Source organism: Megalops cyprinoides, chromosome 23, assembly GCF_013368585.1.
Source record: "Megalops cyprinoides isolate fMegCyp1 chromosome 23, fMegCyp1.pri, whole genome shotgun sequence".
Taxonomy (NCBI): Eukaryota; Metazoa; Chordata; class Actinopteri; order Elopiformes; family Megalopidae; genus Megalops; species Megalops cyprinoides.
In genome coordinates this window covers 4,505,182-4,527,959 of record NC_050605.1, presented here as the reverse complement: position 1 = coordinate 4,527,959, position 22,778 = coordinate 4,505,182, and the positions used below count along the sequence as shown (strand labels likewise).

Below are 22,778 nucleotides of genomic sequence, written 5' to 3'. Positions count from 1 at the left end.
CGCGCACGTGCACACAGACACAGACACACACACACACACACACACACAGGGAAGGCCGATGGGATTTCGTCACATGGAGTATATAAGGCTGGGTGCACGTCGACACTGTCAGTAATAGTTTTTTTTTTTTTACATGGTTTTAAGAAAAAGAAAAAAAACAAATGGAAGTGTCAGCTCATGGAAGTGTCAGCTCTTGAAAGCGTCGCCCAATGAGGGATCACCATGTCCACAGTCCAATGAGAAAGCTGGTCCCTTGCCCCGCCCCGCCCCCAAGATGTCACACAGGCTGCGCTCTTTAAAGCACTGCGGTCACTCCAGCCTCTGTGAAGTGACCCGTTACATTCAGGTTGCAAGGTGCGTTCCACATAGAAACCGTAAGGAAATGCTACCCTATGCTAATCCTCATGTAAAATTCCCCCACTCTGGATCCTCAAACACCACCAAAAAAAAAAAAAAAAAAAACAAACAACTCTTAAAGGCAACGTGGTAAAAAGTCCAGCAGAATATTGCAAAGGTACTGAATTAAAAGAAAACTGTGACAGAATCCCAGAGGTCAAACAGTGGAAACAGTCTTAAAAAGCTTTTGCTTTTTTCACCATCGTGGGTGTGGGGGGGGGGGGGCGCTCTCTCTAAATTCAAGGGTGCCAGCCTGAAATGATGCTTAAAGATAATCGCCACACTGCCTGGAATTGACTGTTTCAGACTCACCCTTTCTCCTTACATGACTCGCAGTGTCTTTATGTTGTAACTGTGCATAGGCAGAGCCTATGCTATGATTGATTAAGCCCTGTGGAAGATGCCACATCACATTTTAAAGCCAATGTGCATTTGACTGGTTTAAAAGCAAATGCAGGCCATTCAGCCACTTATGAAAAAAGCTTCCAATCTAACAGAGGACTACCAAAACCCCTATGCTCCAATACGAGTGCAAACACGTATGTACTTACAGTGCCCACATACACAGACATACACAGACATGTGCATGCATGCACTGCTAAATCTACCTCGACTGAACTCAATTCAGCATAATGCATGTCTGCATGTCTGTTTCCAAAACACAGGGAAGGCTGGATGTGAACGAGCCTCCTCCTGTTCTCAGTGCCACAGAGTAAATGGGAGGTGTATATTTTCCATGGTTAGTTAGTTCCTTGGTTAGTTTTAAAGAGACATGTGCAAAAGGTCAGCCGCCCCTGGTTTACATTCATGAGCACTGCTCGGGCTCTCTGGCCACTCCTCAGGTTGCCCTCTCTGGAATGGTTTAATGTTCCTGCTTGGTACCTGGTTTCTGCGATACTTAAAAGTACAAAACAGAAGCACCTTCATGACATGAGCGAGTCGGCGGTTTAGTCAGTACTGGAGCCCCTTAAGACTGATTTGACTCAAGAGACGTAAATCAAAAGTGGTCACGTATCAAAATACAAGCAGGAGAGTGTGTGTGTGTGTGTGTGTGTGTGTGTGTGTGTGTGTGTGTGTGTGTGTGTGTGTGTGTGTGTGTGTGTGTGTGTGTGTGTGTGTGTGCGCGCGTGTGTGAGAGCGCACTTGCACATGCATGCAAGACTGGCAGCCCTTACGTGATGAATGCTCTGTCATTCTTAATTGCATAAATGCCCTGGACTATGACGACAGCGCATGGGATTAAAAATGCATGCTGTTGTTAGGCAGCTTGGCGGGTTGGGGCCGTTTCAGCGCTCGCGTGACTTCAGTCTTCAGTCCGGGACAGACTGCCGCAGCTTCGGAAGGCAACTTCGGGCTCGTGCTACACCTTTTTAGCTCGCAGAAAGGGACACAAAAGAGCAAACGCTGACAGCAGAGCGTCATCTAGTGAATTTAGCGTGGCTGTGCGTGCACACATCAGCAAGACACTCCAAGAAAAAGAACTGCAAAGGTGCCCCGTTACAACCTCAGGCAGCACAACTTGTTTCACAATGTACCATTACACTCCAGTATTACTTCTCATTAATTGGGTGCCATGTTTCAGTAATTTACACCTTCCAATATAACAGTTGCTAATTTTGGTTTAAAACAATGGGGAGTCCTTCCTTCCCGATAACAACAAGTCAGAGCTAAGTAGATGCATTGTAAATATTTTTTTTCTTATTTGCATGTGACAGTCCTGTTCAAGAGTGGTGTTGTGTATGGAAATCTTTTTCTCTACATCACACCACTTTTTATGAGAAACTGTTTCAGTTAAAGAAATGAACAAGCCGCCAGAATATTTCCAAGGACCTTAGCACCAATATTCTACAAAGTCTAATTCTAGTGTAGGTACCACTCACAATTTTACTGTGAAGCCAGAATAATTGACCATTATTTTTAAGATAACCTTGAGATGAACCTACCCATCAGCATAAGAGAAAATTTCTTTACTTTTATTATATTAATGCTACCACTGCCTCATTCATGTTGTGTGTGATTTGAAGTACAAAGAACATTAAAGTAGGATTTTTAAAGTAGATCAGAATCTTTTAGTAAGCCATAAACACTAAATTGAAAAAAAAGATTTTTTTATAGGCCTATATGCATTCTACATTAAAAGCACCCAGATATCAACCAGATTACAGTGTCAAACCCTTTATTTACTTATTTATTATTCGTTTTTTTTTTTTTTTTTTTTACCAATATTACTCTTTTTAATTTAATTGTAATTGCTCTCTTATACACTAATGTACAACATGGGAAACAACACCAGACTGTATGGCACTTAACCACAGCTCCACAACAATAACTGGAAGAAAAGCCATCTCTATAGAAGCCCTACAATATTTTCAGTGTCTCTGTCTTGGAATAAAATGACATTTGAGAAGAGGCAGCCAAAAATGAGCATGCTAGTTTTTTTGTTTTGTTGTTTCCTTTAAATAATGGACCAATCTGATAAACTGTGATGAATCCACATATGGGATGATCTGCACCATGGACTACATTTCCCATCACCCCTCAGGTGCAGCACTGGGATTCCACTACTGACGTCCCTGACACAAACAGCTGAGAGTGACAGGCTATCACATGTGCGCACAAACTGATCACTACTGCCCGGGGACACGCAATGGTCTATGAAGCAGATCTTGTAAATTGCCTAAAATGGTCCGATTAGTAAGAAAAAATTTCTGGCAGACACAAGTAAGCTGCAGTAAAATTGTTTGAGTGAGATAGCTTACATGCCCAGTCATTTTTCCTTCTAGTTGGAGGAATGATTGCAAACACTGAAACATGAGATCAGAGTCCTGCAGGTGAAGGAACCTGAGATTTTCCACCACTTTCTTGGGGGGGGGGCTGTTCCACACGGTGCTTCTCCCTCTATCAGTACATGCATTCAGTTTACCACCTACGTTTCAGCGCACATGCATGTGTGAGCACAAGTGTGCGCGCACACACACACACACACACACACACACACACACACACGAAAGGGCGTTCTTGGTTGTCTACACAACCCGTTATAACCTGGACAAGGTCCTGGGGTGGGGCCAAAGGCAAGGTGCTCTCTCAAAGTCATATTTTACTTGACAGAACACCAGGGGACGACAAGCAAGACTGTGAAACCCATAGGGCCTTTCGTGCACATTCTGCTGTGTGGGCATATGGGTTTTGGAAACGGAAGAGCCAAGCCAGGGTTCATGTAATTCAGGTTTAAGCTGACCCCCCGTCCCTGCACAAAGGGCCTCAAGAGAATGGCAACATCATTTCTTACAGCAAAAAAACATTGGCTTCGGAAAAATAAATGCATTTCACTTCACTATAAATCAATCACTGGGTAAACACAGTGGCTCCTAATATCTTCGTGGACTGTGTTAGAATGGACAGCAAATTAGCATCAAAAACCAAGAGCAAAAATGATCTGGGAATCAATATGCATTACTGTATGTATTTGGGGCTGAAACTGGAAAGCCAAAAAAAGAAGACTGATATTTTAATGTGTTTTGGATTTTTATCAGTAATACATTAAGGAGGCTGGCAAAAAAAATTATATAAATCATAGCTTCAAACGTAATGTACACACACACATTTGTATGTGAGTGTGTGAGCCTGTGTATGAGAGAGAAATCTGACACAAAAATCGTGAACGTGCACAGTCAACCTCTCCTGACCATCGCAACCCCTGATCCAAAGGAAAGAAAACCAAGCTAAGAGGTCATCATTGCCACCTTCTTCTTCAAAAAAAAAAAAAAAAATCTTTTTGGCTTTCATTTACAATTGTATATCAATTTATTCTTCGTCATCAATAGAAAAATGCACCTATAAAACAAATGTACACAACCCAAGCAAGTTTCAACCCAGAAACGTACACTCGCTAATACGGTTTTGCTATTTCTCTTTTTTTGAAACACCCTATAAATGAATGTTTCCCCAAAGTCAAAGCTGTCATTTTTCTTTTAGGGAAACTTCAATGGGGGGGGGAGAAAGACAGAGGGGAGAATGAGCACACGGTCAACCAGCACTTCTGAACCAGAAGGATTTATAAAAATAGTTGTAGTTCCTATGAAATCAGAGTCTTAAAAGTTGCTGTCTGTCCTTGTGAGGTGGCGTGGGGGGCGGGGTCTCCGCGGCTGGGGGGGGGAGGGGGGGTGGGGGGTCTGGGTGTGGCTACAGGGTGATGAGGTCGACGAGGTTACCCTTGGGAGGGGTCATACTGTCGGGGAAGAAGTTGACCAGCGTGTCGAAGAGCTGAGTCCGCTGGGCATACGTCTGGTCCACGTCGGAGAAGCCTGGGACAAGGAAGCAAAACAAACAAAAGCTTCTTTGTGGACGAACCCGCTTTGTTAAACTTCAATGGGCCAAGATTAGACACTGGTTATCAGATGTGTGTGTTAATTCCCGTCACAATTTACCCTCACTCTAAAATCGGACACCCACGTACGCTGGCCTACACAAACCCCAACGGACTGGTTAATTAGTTAAATACTACCTAACATATCCATATTTAAGGAGGCTAAATCACAGAATTATTTTTTTCTCATGAGTCAGACCTCAGGGTCATGGTGGTTAGGTCAGTAAGAAACTCCAAATAGGTGCCACACAGGTATGAGGTGTACTCCCCAACCCTTAACTTGACAGAGGGCATACCTACCAACCTAACAGGAAGAATGACTTTTAGAATCATGTCCTGTTAGCAACACCCTCTTCCTGTGTTGCATTTTCCCCAGTGCATACAAGGAATATTACCTCACTGATACAATTACGTAACAATTACAATAACACCAGACATCGACAGTGATCTACAAAAATAGGTGTGGTCTTTGCTGATCCACCCAAAGGCTTTGTATTTCCTGGACAGATGGTGAGGGGCTGGGTAATGTATAGAGAATGACAAGGGGGAGGAAAGGAGTACACTCACCCAGGGGGATGAAGTCAGAGCTGGACTTGAACAGCGCGGAAGGCAGGAGCTGGAACTGCAGAGTAAATGCAAGCGTGTGCATTAGCGCCGGGCACACAAGCTACACAACAGTCACATCGCATGTATATTGCATCACTCGAAGTCACACTGTCTCACGCGGTGGCGTTGCCGGTGCGGCGCTCTGGCTTTGAGAACAAAATGGAGGGGGGAAAACAAGGAGCTGGCTGCTGAGAGCACAGTGATGGAACGCCTCTGCCTCCTTCGCATCAACACAGAGAGGGAAAGGGACTACCGAATAAGCCTTTCCGTGCTTCTCACCAGCCCTACCGTCCCGTAAATCGAGTCGGAGCTAAGACACGGCTGTGGTGTGCGTGACCCACAGCATCTTTCGATACGTGAGCAGCCATTCTCCACTGCAGAGCTGGAGCCAGTCCAGCTCCCTCAGCTCAGGTTCTGAGCGTTCTTTCGTTGCCTTTTTCCGTGGTGCCGATCCAGCTCAGCTCAGCCCGCCGAGCCTTGCTGGTGGTGGCCTACTTAGCGCAAGCTGAGGGCCGGAGTTAGGGAGTCACCTCACCGAGTCGCCTCCCTAGGAGCCGATACCAGAGGGAGAAACGGGCACGCTGTCATTTCTGCTCCCAGAAAACAACCAAGCAAACAGCGGAGTGGAGTCTGTCTGCGGAAGAGAAACTGCTGCCTTGGACTGCATAGGAAGTCCAAGCATTCGGACAACTTTCATTCCGGCCCATACCCACTGGTTCCAGTTCTACAGTGGAAAAAGACAATAACACTACAGAGTGTGAACCTGCTGGTGGCACACATACACTTATATGTATGCCTAACTATCTCTATATAACCATCTCTGACTATAATGTCTAAATCAGCAAGTGTCACATGTACACTGGATATTACAGTATGTACCACCACACAGTGTGAATCTGCATGTCTCATACATACACTAGTCATTATTGTATGTCCCACCAGAGTGTGAATGTGCAGGTACCATATATACGCTGATCATTACAGTATGTACCACCAAAGTGTGCGCGTATACACTGGTTCTTACGGTACGTAATACTATGTACCGTGGATCCGAGACTCGCACAGCTGCAGAAAGCTACTGACCTCTTTAGTCTCGTCGGGGTCTGAATGGTCCACAGTCAGAGAGAGGTCATTCTGCAGGTATCTCAGCGCACTGAGAGGCTCCGTCAGCGCTTTCTCTTCAAACCTGTGCAAAAAAAAAGGGTTTAAGCTTCAGATTTACGCGGAAAAACACAAATGAATGAACGCACACAGCACTGCCTCAGGGCTTTAGCTTTAAATCTGCACAGAAAAACACAGAAATGCATAAATGTGGACACTCCTGTTACTTTAACAGTTAATTCCTATAACTTCAGTATGTTGTTTGGATTCCACATGTTAAATGATCTACAGAGTAACTACAGTCCACCTGCATGATGTAACTATACCACAAGTGTGCCTCAAAACAATTTAACCATTGTTAGTACTATGTATGTATGTACACCAAACCTCAAGATATTTTTAAGAAAAACAACTTAAGCAATAACTAATATTGTGGCCAACGAGGATGACACAAGAACATTTTTTAGGAATTCCAGGCAAATAGGTCTTTTTCACATTGGCCTAAACATGGTAAGCCTAGATGTTCAAGTGGCTAGTTATATTCATGTGAATCGAAACAAAATGGCGAGAGCCAACGGCCAAGATGCACAAATGCAAAGGTTGTACTGCAATGGCTGGATATAACCAGTAGATGGCACTGCCATGCAGTCATGTCCAAATATACACAGTGATCTACATAGACTCCTCAGTAGCCACTACTAACAACAGTACGGTATCAGTAAGATACCGACGTGCCCAGTATTGAACACATTTACAAAGAAACATATATGCCACTTAAAACATCTAAAGAGTACCTTATATCAGCTAATCGGACACTACATCACAATTCTACCTGTGTGCTCACTCTGAACTGACCAGGTGTGGTCTGCATGGTCATACCAGCTGAACAGAATTGACCAGGTCTGGATACATTTGTACCAGTATACCTGACTTAACCAGGTCTGGCTGCAGTTATGCCTGTAGATATGAGCTGACCACCTGGTTATGGTCGTACCTATATTTCCTGATCAGGTATCTGCAGTGTCGGAGCAGGTACTCCTTGGAGGGCCGGCACAGTTTCAGGGACCAGAAGTCGTCCAGGCGCATCTTTGGAGAGCAGGACTTTCCAGGATTCCCACCAAACAGATAGTGCACCTACAGAAACACACAGAGGAGATTCAGCCAGCCACCAGACATCACCAACACATTTACTACTGAACACAGACTAACATTACACACCCCAGTACCTCCTAGGATCAGACTCATCACTGCTGTATGAGAGTGAATGAGAAGTGCTTGGTTACCTTGTGCATCTCGTCGTACACTAGCTGGTGGGCAAAGCGTGGACATGGCTCCTCCTCCTGTACCGCCTTAGAGGGGTTCTCCTTCACCGCCTGATCGTTCTTATACACACACGACCTGTAGAGGGTGACAAACACTTACTGATCATTCTCATACGCACAACACATAGGCATCAACACACAGCCACTGGCCATTTTAATAGACACGCGAATATCGATGGTTCTTACCCACACATGACCAACAGATGGCGACAGACACTTAGCGATCATTCTCATACACACACAAACTGCAGGGCATGACACACAGCTACTGGTCACTTCAGTAAACAGATAGTTACTAATCATTCTTTTACACACAAAACAGGCAAAGGGTACCACACAATCCTACCATTAACGCTTACACACATGACCTACAGAGGCACAAACAGGTAGTTCGCTCTAGCACACCGATGACACGGGGCACCAGAAACGCCCTACCTCCCTCCCTCTTCGCGCACTCAGGGGGAAAAGCGCACGGGTGCGTCCCCTGCCCTTTCTCACCAGCTGTTGCGGGCGATGTCGTAGATCCAGAAGGAGTTCCTCACGTTCTCCTCACGCTTGTCCTTGTCTTTGCTCAGGCCCGACAGCACGTGGATCTCGTTCAGCTCGGGGTCGATGGTAGCCCGCTGGGTGAACCCTGTCATCGGGACTAAAGGTTGGGGGGCGGACAGGACAGGATATTAAAGTGCACCCGGAGTCACACCAACGCCAACAGCTCGCCTTCCCGTTATCAGTTTGTTCCTGGCCTTCGGTGACGCCGGCTGGAAATTTAATTTAAGGCTCCCCTTAAAAAACCGCTTTTGGAAATTAAGCCGAGGGAAAGTTTCTCGGTTGGATATCCAGCATTTATTAATCCGGCCTCACAAACTCGACCTATTGCTTACGCGTTTCAAAGACATGTCTCCTCAGTGCCCTCTGAGTAATTCACTTCCACGCGGTCCATTCTCAAAAGCACAGACATTTTCAAAGGACCTAACAACTGTGTCTGAATCTACATTCAGAAACAGATAAGGACATACCAAGGTCAAATATCAGTCTGTCTTCCAAACAATGAGAAAGTGCTTTCCCACTGACACGATACCCTTTGTTTCCAGTGACAGAAAAATAGCAAAAGGGATGACGCTCCTCTTCCTCAGAAAGGGAAGTTGGGTGGAGTGGATGTTTACAGAAGCCTTCTCTGGGTCTGCTGCCTGTCCTTTCTGCCAAATCACAGTCTGTTCTCTTCCTGCGCTAGGCAAGATTAAACCCAGGTGTACCGGGCGCTGCACACAGCCTCCGATTTGCCACTTGTGTGCGATCTGTCGAGAGGGAACAGAACCTGACATCTGTTCTATATGAGGCCTCGTGCAAAGAAGCAAGACACCCCCGGCCGGCTTCACCTTGCTTTCTGTGACGTCACCAAAGCGACGGGCAGGTTTGGTCATTTTATATTGTCATATGTTTCATGAGTCTTTCCACACCGCTGTGGTTTTAACAGGGACACACGCGTGCGGTTTGGCCAGCCCCCGTTCAGCCCTCCAGATCGGAACCTGAGAATCCTCCAACCACGGGCAACCGCAAGTGCCCTCCGAGATGCCGGGCGAAGCCGCGTGCACTGGGCAGGGCGGATCGCCGCGGAAACGAGGCACCCGGCAAAGCAATACGGCGCTGCGGCCGTGCCAATTACTAAGAGAGGCGTGGGCGGCGGGATGGAGGCGAGTCAAACAGTTCTAGAGAAACAGCGATTCCTGGAATCTGGAGCTGGGCGCTGTTGGCTACTTTCCTCCCCTCTCTCTTAACACGGCAGGCTAACTGAAATTCCTTACTGAAATGGCACACGTGTCGAGCAGTCAGTGACTAATTCACACAGCACTGGTCCAATTATCACCCCAGCAACTCCCCCAGCGTTTCGGGCAGGGTGTCGAACCGCAGAATGCCAGACCGTAAAACAGAGCTTCTGGGTGACGTGAGCGCAGCAGATGTGATCTGGCACCCGAGACCAACCTTCGGGGGCGTCGGGGGAATGGAAGGAACGGGTAAGAAAATGCAGCTGAACCGCAAACGAATCAGAGCCCGTGCTGACTGCCGCTGCGGGCTGCGTTATTCACGCTTTCACTCGCCGCCCCCTTCAGCGCTATTGGTTTCACACCCACAACATTCCGCGACTTGTTTACCGCTGGCTGGAACGCAATCCGCACACTTGCACGCTCATACGAACAACGGCAGGGCCTCGTCCAAAACTGAACCCTATGACCGCCGGGTTCGGACTCCGATGCCCTGACCACAGCTTCTCACTGTCGTTTTGATTCTAAAGAGAGGAAGATTCACGGGAATTGCTGCTCTTCAGGTGCGCCTGCATTTACCCCTTTAGATGGTGCTCTTATGCAGAGCAGCTTGGGAATTAGCGTGCATCATCAGGCAGATGAGCATGGATGGGGATAAGAACAATGAGTCAGAAATGGTGCACGGATACACGCGGAGCAGCTACGCTAACCATCAACATTACTGCTAACCTGACCTGAACACATAGCATGTGATTCACAAGCATAGCACATGATTCATACGACTCCCCACCTGAAGTCCACATCTGCATAGTCCCTAGGGCTGAACGGACTGAACTACCTTTAACTTGCAGGAGTTAAACTAGACTGACCAGACTCATTTGAAATACACTACAGCATAAAGCCTTCTAACCTAATAAGTGAAAATGGACACTGAAGAGCGGCCTCCACTGGCCATCCAATAGTGTCTCCAGCTCAAACCGGTTTACCTCGAGGTCTTCTGTTTGACTATATCTTGGAGGAGTTGCTGCTTAATGTGTGAGATTTCCCAGAAGGCTATGAGCTGCGGTGTCAAGGCGGTGGGGGGGGGGGTGGGGGGGTCACATGCACGTCGCACAGACGCCTTACCCATGCCCGAGTCCTTTTTGGTTCCGTCCGAAATTATCTCCACGTGGTCGCCGTCCACGTCGTAGCTGAAGAAGTCGTTAAGGTACGTCTTCGACCTCTGACCCCCAAATACGTACAGGCACCGGTTTCTCTGAAGAAGGCGAAGAAGGAGAGGAGGTTAAAAGCCAGATTCTGAATACCTTAACAACAAAAGAATCTCTTAAAAGTCAGCGGTGCAGGTCTTAGGTTAGCCGTGTCAGACAATTAATTTACAGATTTGCTACAAGTATGTGTGACATTACATGACATGACCATTTAAAATGACTTAAGAACACTGATATGCAAGTGTTCTTTTAAGCTCTGCCAAATGGTGTTGTTTTAATAAAGACCTGTACCAACATTGCTCTGTTTCCACTGGCTTTGTGACGACTGTCTTTTGAAAACTTCCTGGAAGGACATACTTTTCTGAGAATCTACTGTTTATCTGCACTGTGTGCCTGCAGTCAGCCCTTGGTGTCAAAGATTATGTTGTGATTCTGGCTTGCCTTCTTTACCAGGAAAACAAAACATGAAAGGTTCCGAGGACGCTTTCTTTGCAGGACCGATGGTGAGGAACAGCATGCAGTGGCCGATGCACGACTGTGACTTGCTCAGTGTGAGGAACAGCATATAGCGGCGCACATATGACTCACTGCATGTGACAGTGAATTTCTTCATGCAACTGCATGCAGCGGTCCATACGTGACAGTGACTCACTGCATGACAGTGAATGCACTGGTCCATGTGCGACTGACACTCATCGTGGTCCGTGTGTTGACTGACACTCACCGTGTGGAACAGCATGTACTGGTCCACGCGTGACTGAGACTCACTGTGTGGAACAGCATGTACTGGTCCACGCGTGACTGAGACTCACCGTGTGGAACAGCATGCAGTGGCCGATGCGCGACTGCACGTCCTCGGGGCCCGCGTTGCAGGAGTCCTCCCGCAGGAGCCTCCAGGCGCCGGCCTGGCAGTGGTAGGCGTACAGGCCGCTGAACTGCGGGTCCGATGTGCGGCTGTCCTCCACGCTCCCGTTGCAGGTCAGGATGCGCCCGCCGAACGTGTAGATCATGTGCTTCTCCGAGTCCATGCACATCTGCGGGAGCGACGCAGCGGGGGAGAGGTGCGAATTACACGAAACGGCTCAAAGGCTTTGCTCTGCATCAATCCTCTTAGAAGGGGAAGCAAACATTCCCAAAAGCACTGGGTTATTTATAATAACTGATTAGCTCACCCAGACCAAAGCTGGCTTTCACCAGCTGACCTTTTCACCGGACCACTTCTTCAAAGACTCTTTCTTTTCCCAAGCTCTGTACGTGCTTTTAATAGCAGCCTTTTATTTTTCAAACCGAGGACAACAGCCAGCTTTGTCGCACGCAAACACAAACACACACACACACACACACACACACAAACACACAAACACACGCACAAACAAGAATGGGCGCACACAGACACACATGCACACACTCGCATTTTACACACACACACACTCACACACACGTGCACACACACGCATGTGCTCGCTCACAGGCACACACACACATTTAACTCAGTCCGCAGACAGGCAACCCGCTTGCTAGTCTGCGTACCAATAGCTTCCCATCTGCGCCCCATTACTGTACCCCTGCCAGCGCGTGTTCCACTTTGGGAGAAATCGCACACAAACAATGAAGGCTCTGCTACTCCTGGCAGCAACGTTAACACATCATTGGCAGAAGTCAGAGATTCAGCAGTACTGAGCGGAGCTTGCCGCTATAAGTGCGGTGTGAAGCAGTCAGACTCAACGATGCTGCGTGCTGCACGCAAGGTGCTGAAAGGCATCAAGTGTTTGGAAAGAGGCAGTGTGTGAAAACCTTCAGAGCATGACCCATGCTTGCTGCCTGAGCGAGGCGGCACTGCGGCACTGTGGGAAGGTGGAGGTACTGCAAGCCAAAGATTCCTGGTTTGACTCCCAGGTTGCTGTGAAACCTTGGAGCGAGTCACTTAACCTTACTTGCTTCTTTAAATATCCAACTGAACGAAAGGATGGTATGTGAACTATGCAAGCTGCTCTGGCGTCTCTTAATCAAGTGTGCTTACGCAGCACGGCCTAGGTGGCTTCAGGCAGCAGCATCTAACTGGCCCTTGTTTGGCCCCTGACCGGCCCTCCCTGGGCTGTACCTGGTGGTCGAAGACGAGCTTGGGGCCCCCGTCGGCGGACGTGTCCTCGCTCAGCAGCGTCCAGGTGTTGGCGTCGATGTCGTAGCGGTAGAAGTCGCTCTTCAGGGACTTGCTGTTCCGGACCGAGGAGTCCAGGTAGCGGCCCAGCGTGTAGATCTGCCGCCGCTGGGAGTCGATGCACATCTTGTGGCAGGAGCGCGCGCTTGGTCCGTTCTGGGGAGGGGAGAAGATACGCGACAACCGCCAATCATCATCATCACCATCCCCAAAATTGCAATTATTATTCTGATCATCGCCATCACTGTCATCATCTTCATCACCATCCCCAAAATTGCAATTATTATTCTGATCATCGCCATCACTGTCATCATCAACATCATCATTACCAATACTATCCTTTTTATAATCATGAATAAACTTTTATTCCAATTATTTTCACCAATTACCTTCACCGCTCCTTTAGTGGGGACCGACACTCAGCATACATATATAACTTGTATGCGTACGTGAATTCAAATGGACGCAAATACAAAATTGCTCCTGGATCGTTAGGAAACAGGTCAGGTTTATACACTGCATTAGACACAAGTCATTACTTCATCACTCAACAGAAAACAGGGAACCCGATCCCTGATGTGCTGGTGGGTGGGGAAGGTGCTGACTGAGTGTCAGAGAGCGAGACCTGCACAGAGGAGTGACACGCGGGGGGAAGATGTGACACAGGGCAGTTGACAGACAGGTGACAGACAGAGAGCCACCGACAAGGGTCAGAAAGGACAAGAGGCGAAAAAAAGTGACAGAGAGGAAGAAAGAGCAAGTGAGAGAAATGGAGCAAGAAACCGCTAAAGACGGAGATAAAGAGGGAGTGACAGCGAGAGACTGGGGGGGGGGAGCAGGGGGGCGGGGTGCAGCGAGAGATGCTGCCATTATTTTCCTGTTAACTGGTTCCACATCACTCTGTGTTTATACTCAAACTAATGTTCCCCTCTACTCCAGAGGCAGGGAGCCAGTGTCGTTATTCAAGAAGAAAGCAAACAGCGGTATTATTCTTCCCCATCACAGGATCTCCAAAAATACCCCAGCTCAAATTCAACTCATGAGGCCATCATTCACTTATAATAGTACTGTGTGTGTGTGTGTGTGTGTGTGTGTGTGTGTGTGTGTGTATTCAAGAGGCAAACAGAGCACGTGGGTGTGCAAGACTGTGTGTATGTGCGTATGCATGTTTGTGAGGTACAGTTTGTGGGTGTCTATGTATGGGGTGTGTGGGTGTGCGCGTATGTGAGCGCATGTGAGAAACTGTGTGTGCGTGTGTATCTACACGTGCGCGTGTGTGTGCCTGCACCTCCACGCACCTCCTTCTCCGTGTCTCTGGAGATGCAGATCCACTGGTTCTCCTGGACGCTGTAGGCCCAGAAATCCGCCAGGTCCTGGGTGCCGTCCCAACCACCAAACAAATACACGGTTTCTGCAGGAGGAGGAGGAGGAGACGCTTCACACATACTGCACCACCGGGGAGAGCTTTCACATGTTTGCCAGCCTTTCAGCGGGACGTGGTCCGGCTTCAGCACACACACCCTGTCTGCAGCCAGCGAGCACTAATTACCCAGGCAGGCAGGCCTGCTGCAGGACCAAGACCACTGCACTTTCAGTGATTATCGCAGGCTGATTGTAAGGGCGTGAGGCCTGCGACAGGCTTCACTGGCGGTGTGAAGAATCCGATAGCGTCTGAGCAGCGCAAGGCGTCAGATGGGTGGGCCTCTGTTAAACGAAAACCATCTTCTCCTCAGTGCTGCATTTTACTTCGCTCACGGGGCCAATAACTGCAGGGGCTGATGGAATTGGAGGGCCGCACTGACGTATGAGTGGCAGGGGACTCTGGGTAAGCGGCTTTCAGGAGCGCCCTTACCTGTCTGAACGTCTATCACCATCTGGTGGCCTCCTCTCATCCCAGGCCTGCTGTCGTCCCCGTCACCTTGAGAGAGAGACACAGACAGGGAGACAGCCAGGGATTGAAGAGAAGCAGACAAACAGAAAGCAAGAGAACCCAGGAGACACACAGGCAGAGAGAAAGAGAAACAAAGACACACAATTAGAGAGTAAAAGGAGATTAAACTTCTGTACCACTTACAGAGAAAGATTTTTAAACTCCGTACTGCCTTGTGATCCAGATAATCACTATTTCAAAGAGGCAAAACAAACAGTCCATCCTCCCCTGCACTGTACCCACACAAAGAATTGTTCAGAAATTAAATCTTAAATCTTTACTTTATAATTTTACAATTAAATGTTACATCTTTATCATTCATTGTGCTGTTGGTTCTAGTTTTGGTTTTACCTTTGCTGCTTTTGGGAATAATCTGACTCCATCTGGGCTTGTACTCCTGCTGGCTGATGTAGTGGTTAAACAAACCATCTGGAGGGAAAAGGGGAGAGGGAGGAAATGAGACACTACTGCGAAAGCAGAAGCGCTCTCTGTGTGACTGTGCATAGTCAAAACCACATGTCAGCTACGCAACGATTCCAAGTGCTACTGTCCTGCGCTGGAAGAGAGTGGGGGAAAGAGACCAAGGAGCGCAAAGTCGAGAGACTGAGCGAGCATGTGAGTGGGGCAGTGAAGGAGCACGAGGGAAAGGGGGGACAAGGAAGTGAGGGACAAGGAAGTGAGGGAGAAAGAGGAAGAGGAAGTGAGGGACAGTGGAAAAGGAGAAAGAGGGAGAAAGAGGAAAAGGAAGTGAAGGACAGTGGAAAAGGAGAAAGAGGGAGAAAGAGGAAAAGGAAGTGAGGGTCAGTGGAAAAGTAAATGGGGAGAAGAGGAAGTGAGAGAGAGAAGAAAAGGAAGTGAGGAACCGTGGAAAAGGAAGTGAGGGAGAAAAAGGGAAAAGGAAGTGAAGGACAATGGAAAAGGAGAAAGAGGGAGAAAGAGGAAAAGGAAGTGAAGGACAGTGGAAAAGGAAGTGAGGGAGAGGGAGAGGAAGTGCAGGAGAGAGCAGAAGAGGAAGTGGGGCAGAGTGGGGAAAAGGAAGTGAGAGAGCGGGATCAAAGAGAAACATGAAAGACGGAACAAGACAGCGAAGCACCAAGGGAGCAACAGACAAGGGAGTACGGAGACAGGGACCGAGGAAGAGAGAGAGAGAGACAAAGGAATGGAGGGGGAGGACCTAATGGCATGAGTGGAGAGGCTAAGGACATGATGAGGAGTGGCAAAGGAAGTCAGGGGAGGTTCAAAGGAGGTGGGGAAGAAAGGGAAGAAGAGAGAGCACCAGCGTGAGGGAGCAGATGCGCAGGCCTTGACTTCACGCATTCTCAAGGCCTCCAAACAGAACGAGCTTCACTCGGTGTCCCTCAATTCCCCCGCCCATCACTATCTAATACAGTCAGTGAAACCAGACTAGCTTCAGACATTTTCATTCGTTCCCTCTATCGCGGTGGCTGCTCAAGGTGACCGGCTGGGGGGGGGGGGGGGCGGTGGTTCCGCCGCAACGGTTACCTCTCACGGCCTTGTCGATGAGCTCCTCGCAGGCATCGAAGTCGCCCTTGAGCACCAGCTTGTCGTGCAGGTCGGTGAGCATGGGGTGCTCCAGGGCGATGCGGGTCTTCTTCTGCAGAGACTCGAACGCCTCCGTGTAGTTGTGCTGCCGGAAGTGCTTCAGGCACAGGCGGATCGCCTCCTGTTCGCGGTACTACTGGAACACAAGGGGAGGCGGAAACGGTCGCGATGGCAATCTAACAACGTTCTTGCAACATTCCTACAACATTCCAGCAACACTGCTGTCCGCTGTGCTGCTGGATCATGATGAGAGAGGCAAACAGTTGCTCTGGCATTCTCACAGCGTTCTTACAACATTCTTACAGTGTTCCCACACAACTTGCCAGCTCAAAACTGACAATCCCACTCAGGGAGTCCAAGATCCAAAATCATTTCGTTCTAACTTAGAAATACTCGCCAACACCAAGGAACTAATTCACAGCACTCTTCTTTGGCAACTTCACACACACATATATATATATATATAGAAACCAACATGGGCAGATACAGGAGAAAAGTCCTAGAGGATCAGGTGAAGTAAAAGCTTAAATGGAAACTGAACGTCTGGCCGTTAAGGTCGGCCATTTACATTTTAGTGCCGCGTGGTTGGCTGCGGCTCGTCCCGCCTACCTTGCTGTACCAGTTAAGGCAGGGCTGGACCACGCCCGGCTCGTCAATGCCGTGCAGCTCGATGAACCAGATGCTGAAGTTGAAGCTGGGGCCCCACGACATCAGAGGCACTGCAGGGAAGCCACGAGGACAGAAGGGGTTAACGGGGTTGCCTCATAATGCCACATTTACGTGTCACTGTCAAACACAATGCTGGAGAGACCAACACCATATTCAATACCCAAAAAAGTAGCATGAGGCTGAAACGTGTGGCCCTATAAAATGCATTTTTGTATTTCGTGACTCACCTATCTTGACGAATCTGCAGGGGAACATCTGCTCGTCGATCTTGTGTTTCAGTGTGAAGGTCTCCTTGTTGTAGTCGTTCTTAAGGCCGCTGCTCGGGGGCGAGTGAACAAACGTTTCCATTTTAAAGACGGATGAGGCGAGGTTGATACGCAGAGAGCGATTTGTGCCAGCAACAAGCAACAGAAGTGAGACAGCAACTGTAAATTGACACTAAATCAATGTCCATAAGTGGACTGCAAAGTAAGGTCCATTTGCAAATGTCATTTCAGTTTACTTTTGAATTTTGGCACAGACCACCCTCCATCCTAATATACCCCACATACTGTTATATCCAAATCTGCTTTTGTTCTCCTCCTAAAAGCACCTGCCATTAAATCCTCTGTTAAACCCTGCCAATCAGACCTCATTTAACATCCCCAAAGCTCTCTGCTGTAGAGTATCCCCAATGCAAAGGCCCATCTGTATACATAATTCCAGACAAAACTACAGTCATTAAGTCTGGCCCACCTGTTAATGATAGCTTACGTTAAAACTGGGCACCCTTTGCTTCCCAGGTACCTGTATTAAGAACATCACAAGGGACATACTCCAGGAGACTGCATCAGAGTGGCTTCTGAAGGCAGTCATACCATCTTTTGGGCAAGTATTTATTTACCAAAAAGGGGGAGGTATATTTACATGCAATTTCTGCCCCCCTCTCGTGAACCCCACCGGGCCCCAAAGGAGGGCACCACAGTTCCTTTCCTTAGCCCCACCCTTATCATCTAACTGAAACAAGAGTCATGGTGGTTACATTGTTATAAGCCCACGACCCCCCCCCAAACCCCAGGGTAGCGGTGTCATGCAGTGTCACGCGTCTCCGACCTTACCTGGACAAGAGCTCCGTCATATTCTCCTCGCTCATCCCCCCAAACACCTTGAATTTCTTCAGGTTGCACACGTGCGTCTTCTCATACTTCCCGAAAGTGATGCTCTGCACAATCGCTGGCCTTTCCATTTTTAAAATCAAGTACTTCGACAAGCACGGAGAGAGGAAACGGAGAGAAAATGTTCACTTTTTCACCGAACGGGAACATTAACATCAATCTCCTTAACGACTGCACAATTATTTCAAACGTTACAATGCTGGAATAATTGCAATTTAACATACAGCAGTCCACCAATTCTTCAGTGCTGCACCCCATTAGAATGCTCAATTTAAGCCAGCAGACACTGAGCCATCTACCAGATGTATAAACTGTGAAGCGGGTTATAGATTATCCTAATTAACGAAAGTGGACAGAGCCCTTTGAGGAGTGGTACAGGCTGTGCAAGAGAATTCAGGGAAGCCTTCGGATTCCTGTAAAGTGAACCCTGGAAGACCTCATTGTAAAGGAGTCTGATGGGCTTCCGAAGAAATTCTCTAGCCATTTGGAGAGAGTCGCACCCAGCCACAGACCATGTGCCTCAGCTAATTCCAGACAGTTAAGCTACGCCGCGCCCGAGACCTCCGCCTCCTCCTCAACCTCCTCCTCCATCTCCTCGTTCCTCCACCAATGCAATTTCACCTTCTTTCATCATCTCTTCATTGAATTACCCAAATCGTTAATGTGTTTTTCGACATGGAGGCTTTACGTCAAGGCTTCGGGTCGATTCGGTTTTGACATCTTCATCGGGCTCAAGAGAACAGAAGGATCTTTAATATCCTTCTGTTCATCAAAGGGCTGGAAACCACAGCAGGAGCCTTAACAGGGGAGCAGTTTCTGCCCCAATATAGTGTGTTCATTCAATGACGGGGGACTGAGATGGGGCATCCTAGCCTCTCTTTTCACTGTACAAATGGTACGGGCAGATGAACGCTCACTATACTCTGTCCCAAACTCATAGTTCCTAGTCTCCGAGAAGGGATGTTAAAATATGTTTTTAAAAATTTAACAGAAGGTGTCCTCGCTTTCACTTACAAGAAGTGAAGCTTGGCCGAGCGGGAGCCAAACCCGGGATTGTGTTTGTTTGGGATTGGTTTTTGAGAACGACATGTGTCAGTGTGTGGCAAGCTTCCACTCTCAGCTTCCAGTGCACTCTGACCCCAGGCTGTGCCAACACTGTACAGGCACGAGAGAGAAGTTCTCTCCCAGGTAAACTCGGACTGAAAGTACCCTGTGAGTACCTGTGCATTTTAAACGCCCACCAGTGCCTTGATATAAATGTGTGCACTGATGCCAATTCATGTGGACCCACTAATAAATCCATGCTGATATATGAACAGATGTTTGGAAAATGTGTGTGACAGGTGTGTGTTTACCTGTGGAGGATAGTTGCTTTCGGATGACCATCTGGAAGACTGGTCATTGGGTTTGTCCACCAAAATATTCCTGCAAGGCAAATGAGAGTGGTTTCATTCAAGACATGCTGGGGTATAAAGAACTGAGTCAGTGTGGTACAGTCGGGGCAGAGGTTTGTGAGAGAGTACCAGAGACAGTGTGGTCAGTTAAGGGCAGAGGTTTGCGTGAGAGTACCAGAGACAGTGTGTTAAGTCCCTTTACCTCCAGCAGCTTTTAAAAGAACCCACACTTCATCCATTCCTCATATCCACATTCAATCTGAAGTAGTTCAAACTGCAACTATCTTACAGCAGCTGCACTTTTAGTGGACTCTAAGGATTACGAAAATATGGGAAATATCTGGAGGTGACAGATGATAAATGGGAATCAAGGCACGACCATTCATCCTTAAAAGCGCTCCTCCCTGTACTCTTCTGTGAGAACACAATAAAAGGCAAAAACAGCCTAGAGCAGACGGGTAAAGGGGTGTGTGTATGTGTCTTTGTGTGTTTGTGTCTGGGCGGGGGGTTAAGGTTCAGGTTGGGTGGTTAAACAACATGAAACAGCAGAGCTTACTGCGCAGTAAAGTGGCAAAACAAAGGGCTGGGTTTTGTGCCCGGGCGACGTCTGGATGTGCAATGCATGCTAGACAACAAGAGCTCAGCATTCACACCTCCACGCACTGCGTACTGCTGGGGCAGGAGGCTTGATTTTTCCCAAAATAGAAAGCGACCAGCGTCTGTGGTCCCATGACTGCGGAACAGCATCTCGTCGCTTGATGCTTCCGGTTAATTTATAATCTACATGATAGGCTAAAATGATCAACAACCCCTGGGGCACAATAGAGGTTTCATTTCTCTCTTTGACTATGGATGACCTTGGCAAATGCAAAGCCAGCAAGCAAGGCACTACTACCCCGTGAAGTGACGGGACAGGTACGTGTCACTCCCCTCCTAAAATAGGAGGCTGCCCCGAGTGAAAGGGGTCATGGAGTTCAGAGATCAGACTCCTATGGCCATCCACAACACGAGTGCACAGTTTCAACTCATCACTACAGGGGAGTCAAAGGTGCATAGCTGCCCACTTTGGGTCATTTATTTTTGGGCACTGCACCATACCTGCCGCTACATCCCAAACCTGCACTTCACCAACACCTCACATTTTGCAGTGCTATGTGCATGGGCAGATCCAAGCTTAGTTTAATGGACAATTAAGAGACTGGTATTAAATGGCATGTGCTGCATTAATGAAGTTGGCTGATGCTTGCAGGGCAACTGCAAAAACTGTCTACGTGGACAACAGCACTTAGGTGTTTTTACACATCGCGGGTGGTCAAGACTGCCTCGTAAACGTTCGCAGCATCGTCGGTCATCCAATCTGGTAACAGTAAACCGTCTGTTCACGTCACACACACTGTAAACAGTGTGCTTTCGATTTCAACACGAGAAGTGACGGAGCACACCATGAAAACACGGTTTACAGTAAAGAGAAGCCGACCTTTGCCCACTGTTGCAGAAAGTCCCTGGAAACAGTCCAATCAACTACACGGGGCCATCAGCGCTTGTATCATTTTTTGCGCCTACATGTCGATTTTTACAGTGATCTGCTGTCACGATAAAGTCGATGCCCAATGACATGGAGTGTCTTCTTTTAATGCAGTCAGAGTATCTTTCAGCTTGCAACTTCAACCTTGACATGTATTTAACCAAGCCCGACCGGCTGACCCCATCAAGCTAATAATAATCATAATCAATAAAAGCTTATGGTATGCAAGCGTCATTGTTCGTAAATAATAGACAGCCATCAAAATGGATGCAACCTGCAAATGTCAGCGTTTGACAGGCTACAGCTAGTGCTAGTAGGTAATATTAGCTATATTAGCCAACAAGCGAACAACAGATTTCCCCAAAACATCGTGTAGTAGAGTTAAATGCTACCATTACCACCAACAAAATGCCCTTTAAAATCCATGACCCACAACATTCTGAAAGACTCAAGGGGATGCACAGCCTACAGTTTAAAAAGATTACCCATAAAACAAGTGGAGCTCAAAGCTAACTAGCTAGTTACTGTAACGTTAGCTAACACTGCTGCTGAGGAGTGACGGGAATATAGCCAGCTACTATAGATAGTTAGCTGGCCACAGACTCCAGTGATGCCAGCATCGGTTCAAAACACCTAGGTTAGGCAGAGCATTTATCTTCACAAGGAAGATGCATCAGGTAGCGTGTGGGCTAACGTTAGCGGTTATACCAGGAATCCCGTTCGGACATTGTTTATTTGCAATCTCGGCCTAGCTAACGTAACTAGCCAAATACTACGCCTATTGACAATGACGTTTAATTTCAGGCGCAACGCTACCTGCCTGCCGGCTAAATACGTTCAACCAACTCGCACATGGGCAGAATAACACAATTTAATAACGCATTTGTGGCTAGTTTTGCAACAGAAAAAGCAACTGTTGCACGAGTGTTGTTTTTGTTTTGATAAATCGAGCGGAGAGGAACATCGTTGCTGCTGCTAGCCAGCAACGGAGCAGGTAGGCCAAAGCTATACAGAATATCCTGCGGCTCTGTTACCGCGCAGGATGTCTGCACCTGCAAGCAAAAACACAAATAAACGAGGCCGGCGTGCGAAGCCTTTACTCACTCTGGCAGGTATGTCGAGGAGTAAGAACTCCATTTAAAAACACTGTAGGAAAGCACTCTGTTCTCCGGAACGGCCGCCATCTTGTTGCACATATTACGACGAGCGAAAACACGGAGGGGCGGGGGAGAAGGGGCTGACGTCTCTTAAAGAGACAGACCGCCGTTTTCCACGTCGGGGAAGCTCGCTCGTCCGATTGGGGGTACAGCGCTCCGTCAAGGTCACCGCAAAAAATGCGGTGTTGCCAGGTTGCCGCTTTCCCCTAACGTTACAATAAAAAACGTTACCTGAGGAGGGTTGGGAAAGGTCATTTTTAAATATACAAAGAAAACGCTTGCCTCCAAAAGGGGTCTTGGGGAAAGGCCTTTGTGACATTAAAGACTTTCATATTTTTTAAAAAATTTTCCCCTATAGTGTCTTCTGGGCTTGGCGTTTCTTACGATAAGAGAGGACATGAGTGTTTTGAAGTGGGGTCCTCCGTATGGTTAGATAGCTATCGATGTCAGTCTGGTTCGAGTTCAA

At 47.8% G+C, this 22,778-nt stretch overlaps 1 protein-coding gene across 2 annotated transcripts; it reads right to left on the bottom strand.

The window, feature by feature from the left end:
• Positions 1-4,544: 4,544 nt before the first annotated feature.
• On the bottom strand, positions 4,545-22,350 carry mkln1 (muskelin 1, intracellular mediator containing kelch motifs). 2 transcript variants are annotated; one of them, XM_036518021.1, is made up of 18 exons: positions 22,260-22,350; positions 19,592-19,661; positions 18,180-18,322; positions 17,310-17,398; positions 17,023-17,132; positions 16,354-16,546; positions 15,202-15,279; positions 14,773-14,838; positions 14,219-14,331; positions 12,864-13,076; positions 11,575-11,796; positions 10,680-10,809; positions 8,293-8,440; positions 7,756-7,870; positions 7,467-7,606; positions 6,455-6,557; positions 5,333-5,387; positions 4,545-4,703 (listed from the first exon to the last, which is right to left on the bottom strand). In XM_036518021.1, the coding sequence occupies exons 1-18, from the start codon at positions 22,337-22,339 to the stop codon at positions 4,582-4,584; spliced, it is 2,190 nt and encodes a 729-aa protein (XP_036373914.1). In that variant the 5' UTR covers positions 22,340-22,350; the 3' UTR covers positions 4,545-4,581. The 2 variants fall into 2 exon arrangements, with proteins under 2 accessions (XP_036373914.1, XP_036373915.1); XM_036518022.1 differs by having other exon boundaries at positions 8,293-8,428.
• Positions 22,351-22,778: the final 428 nt, after the last annotated feature.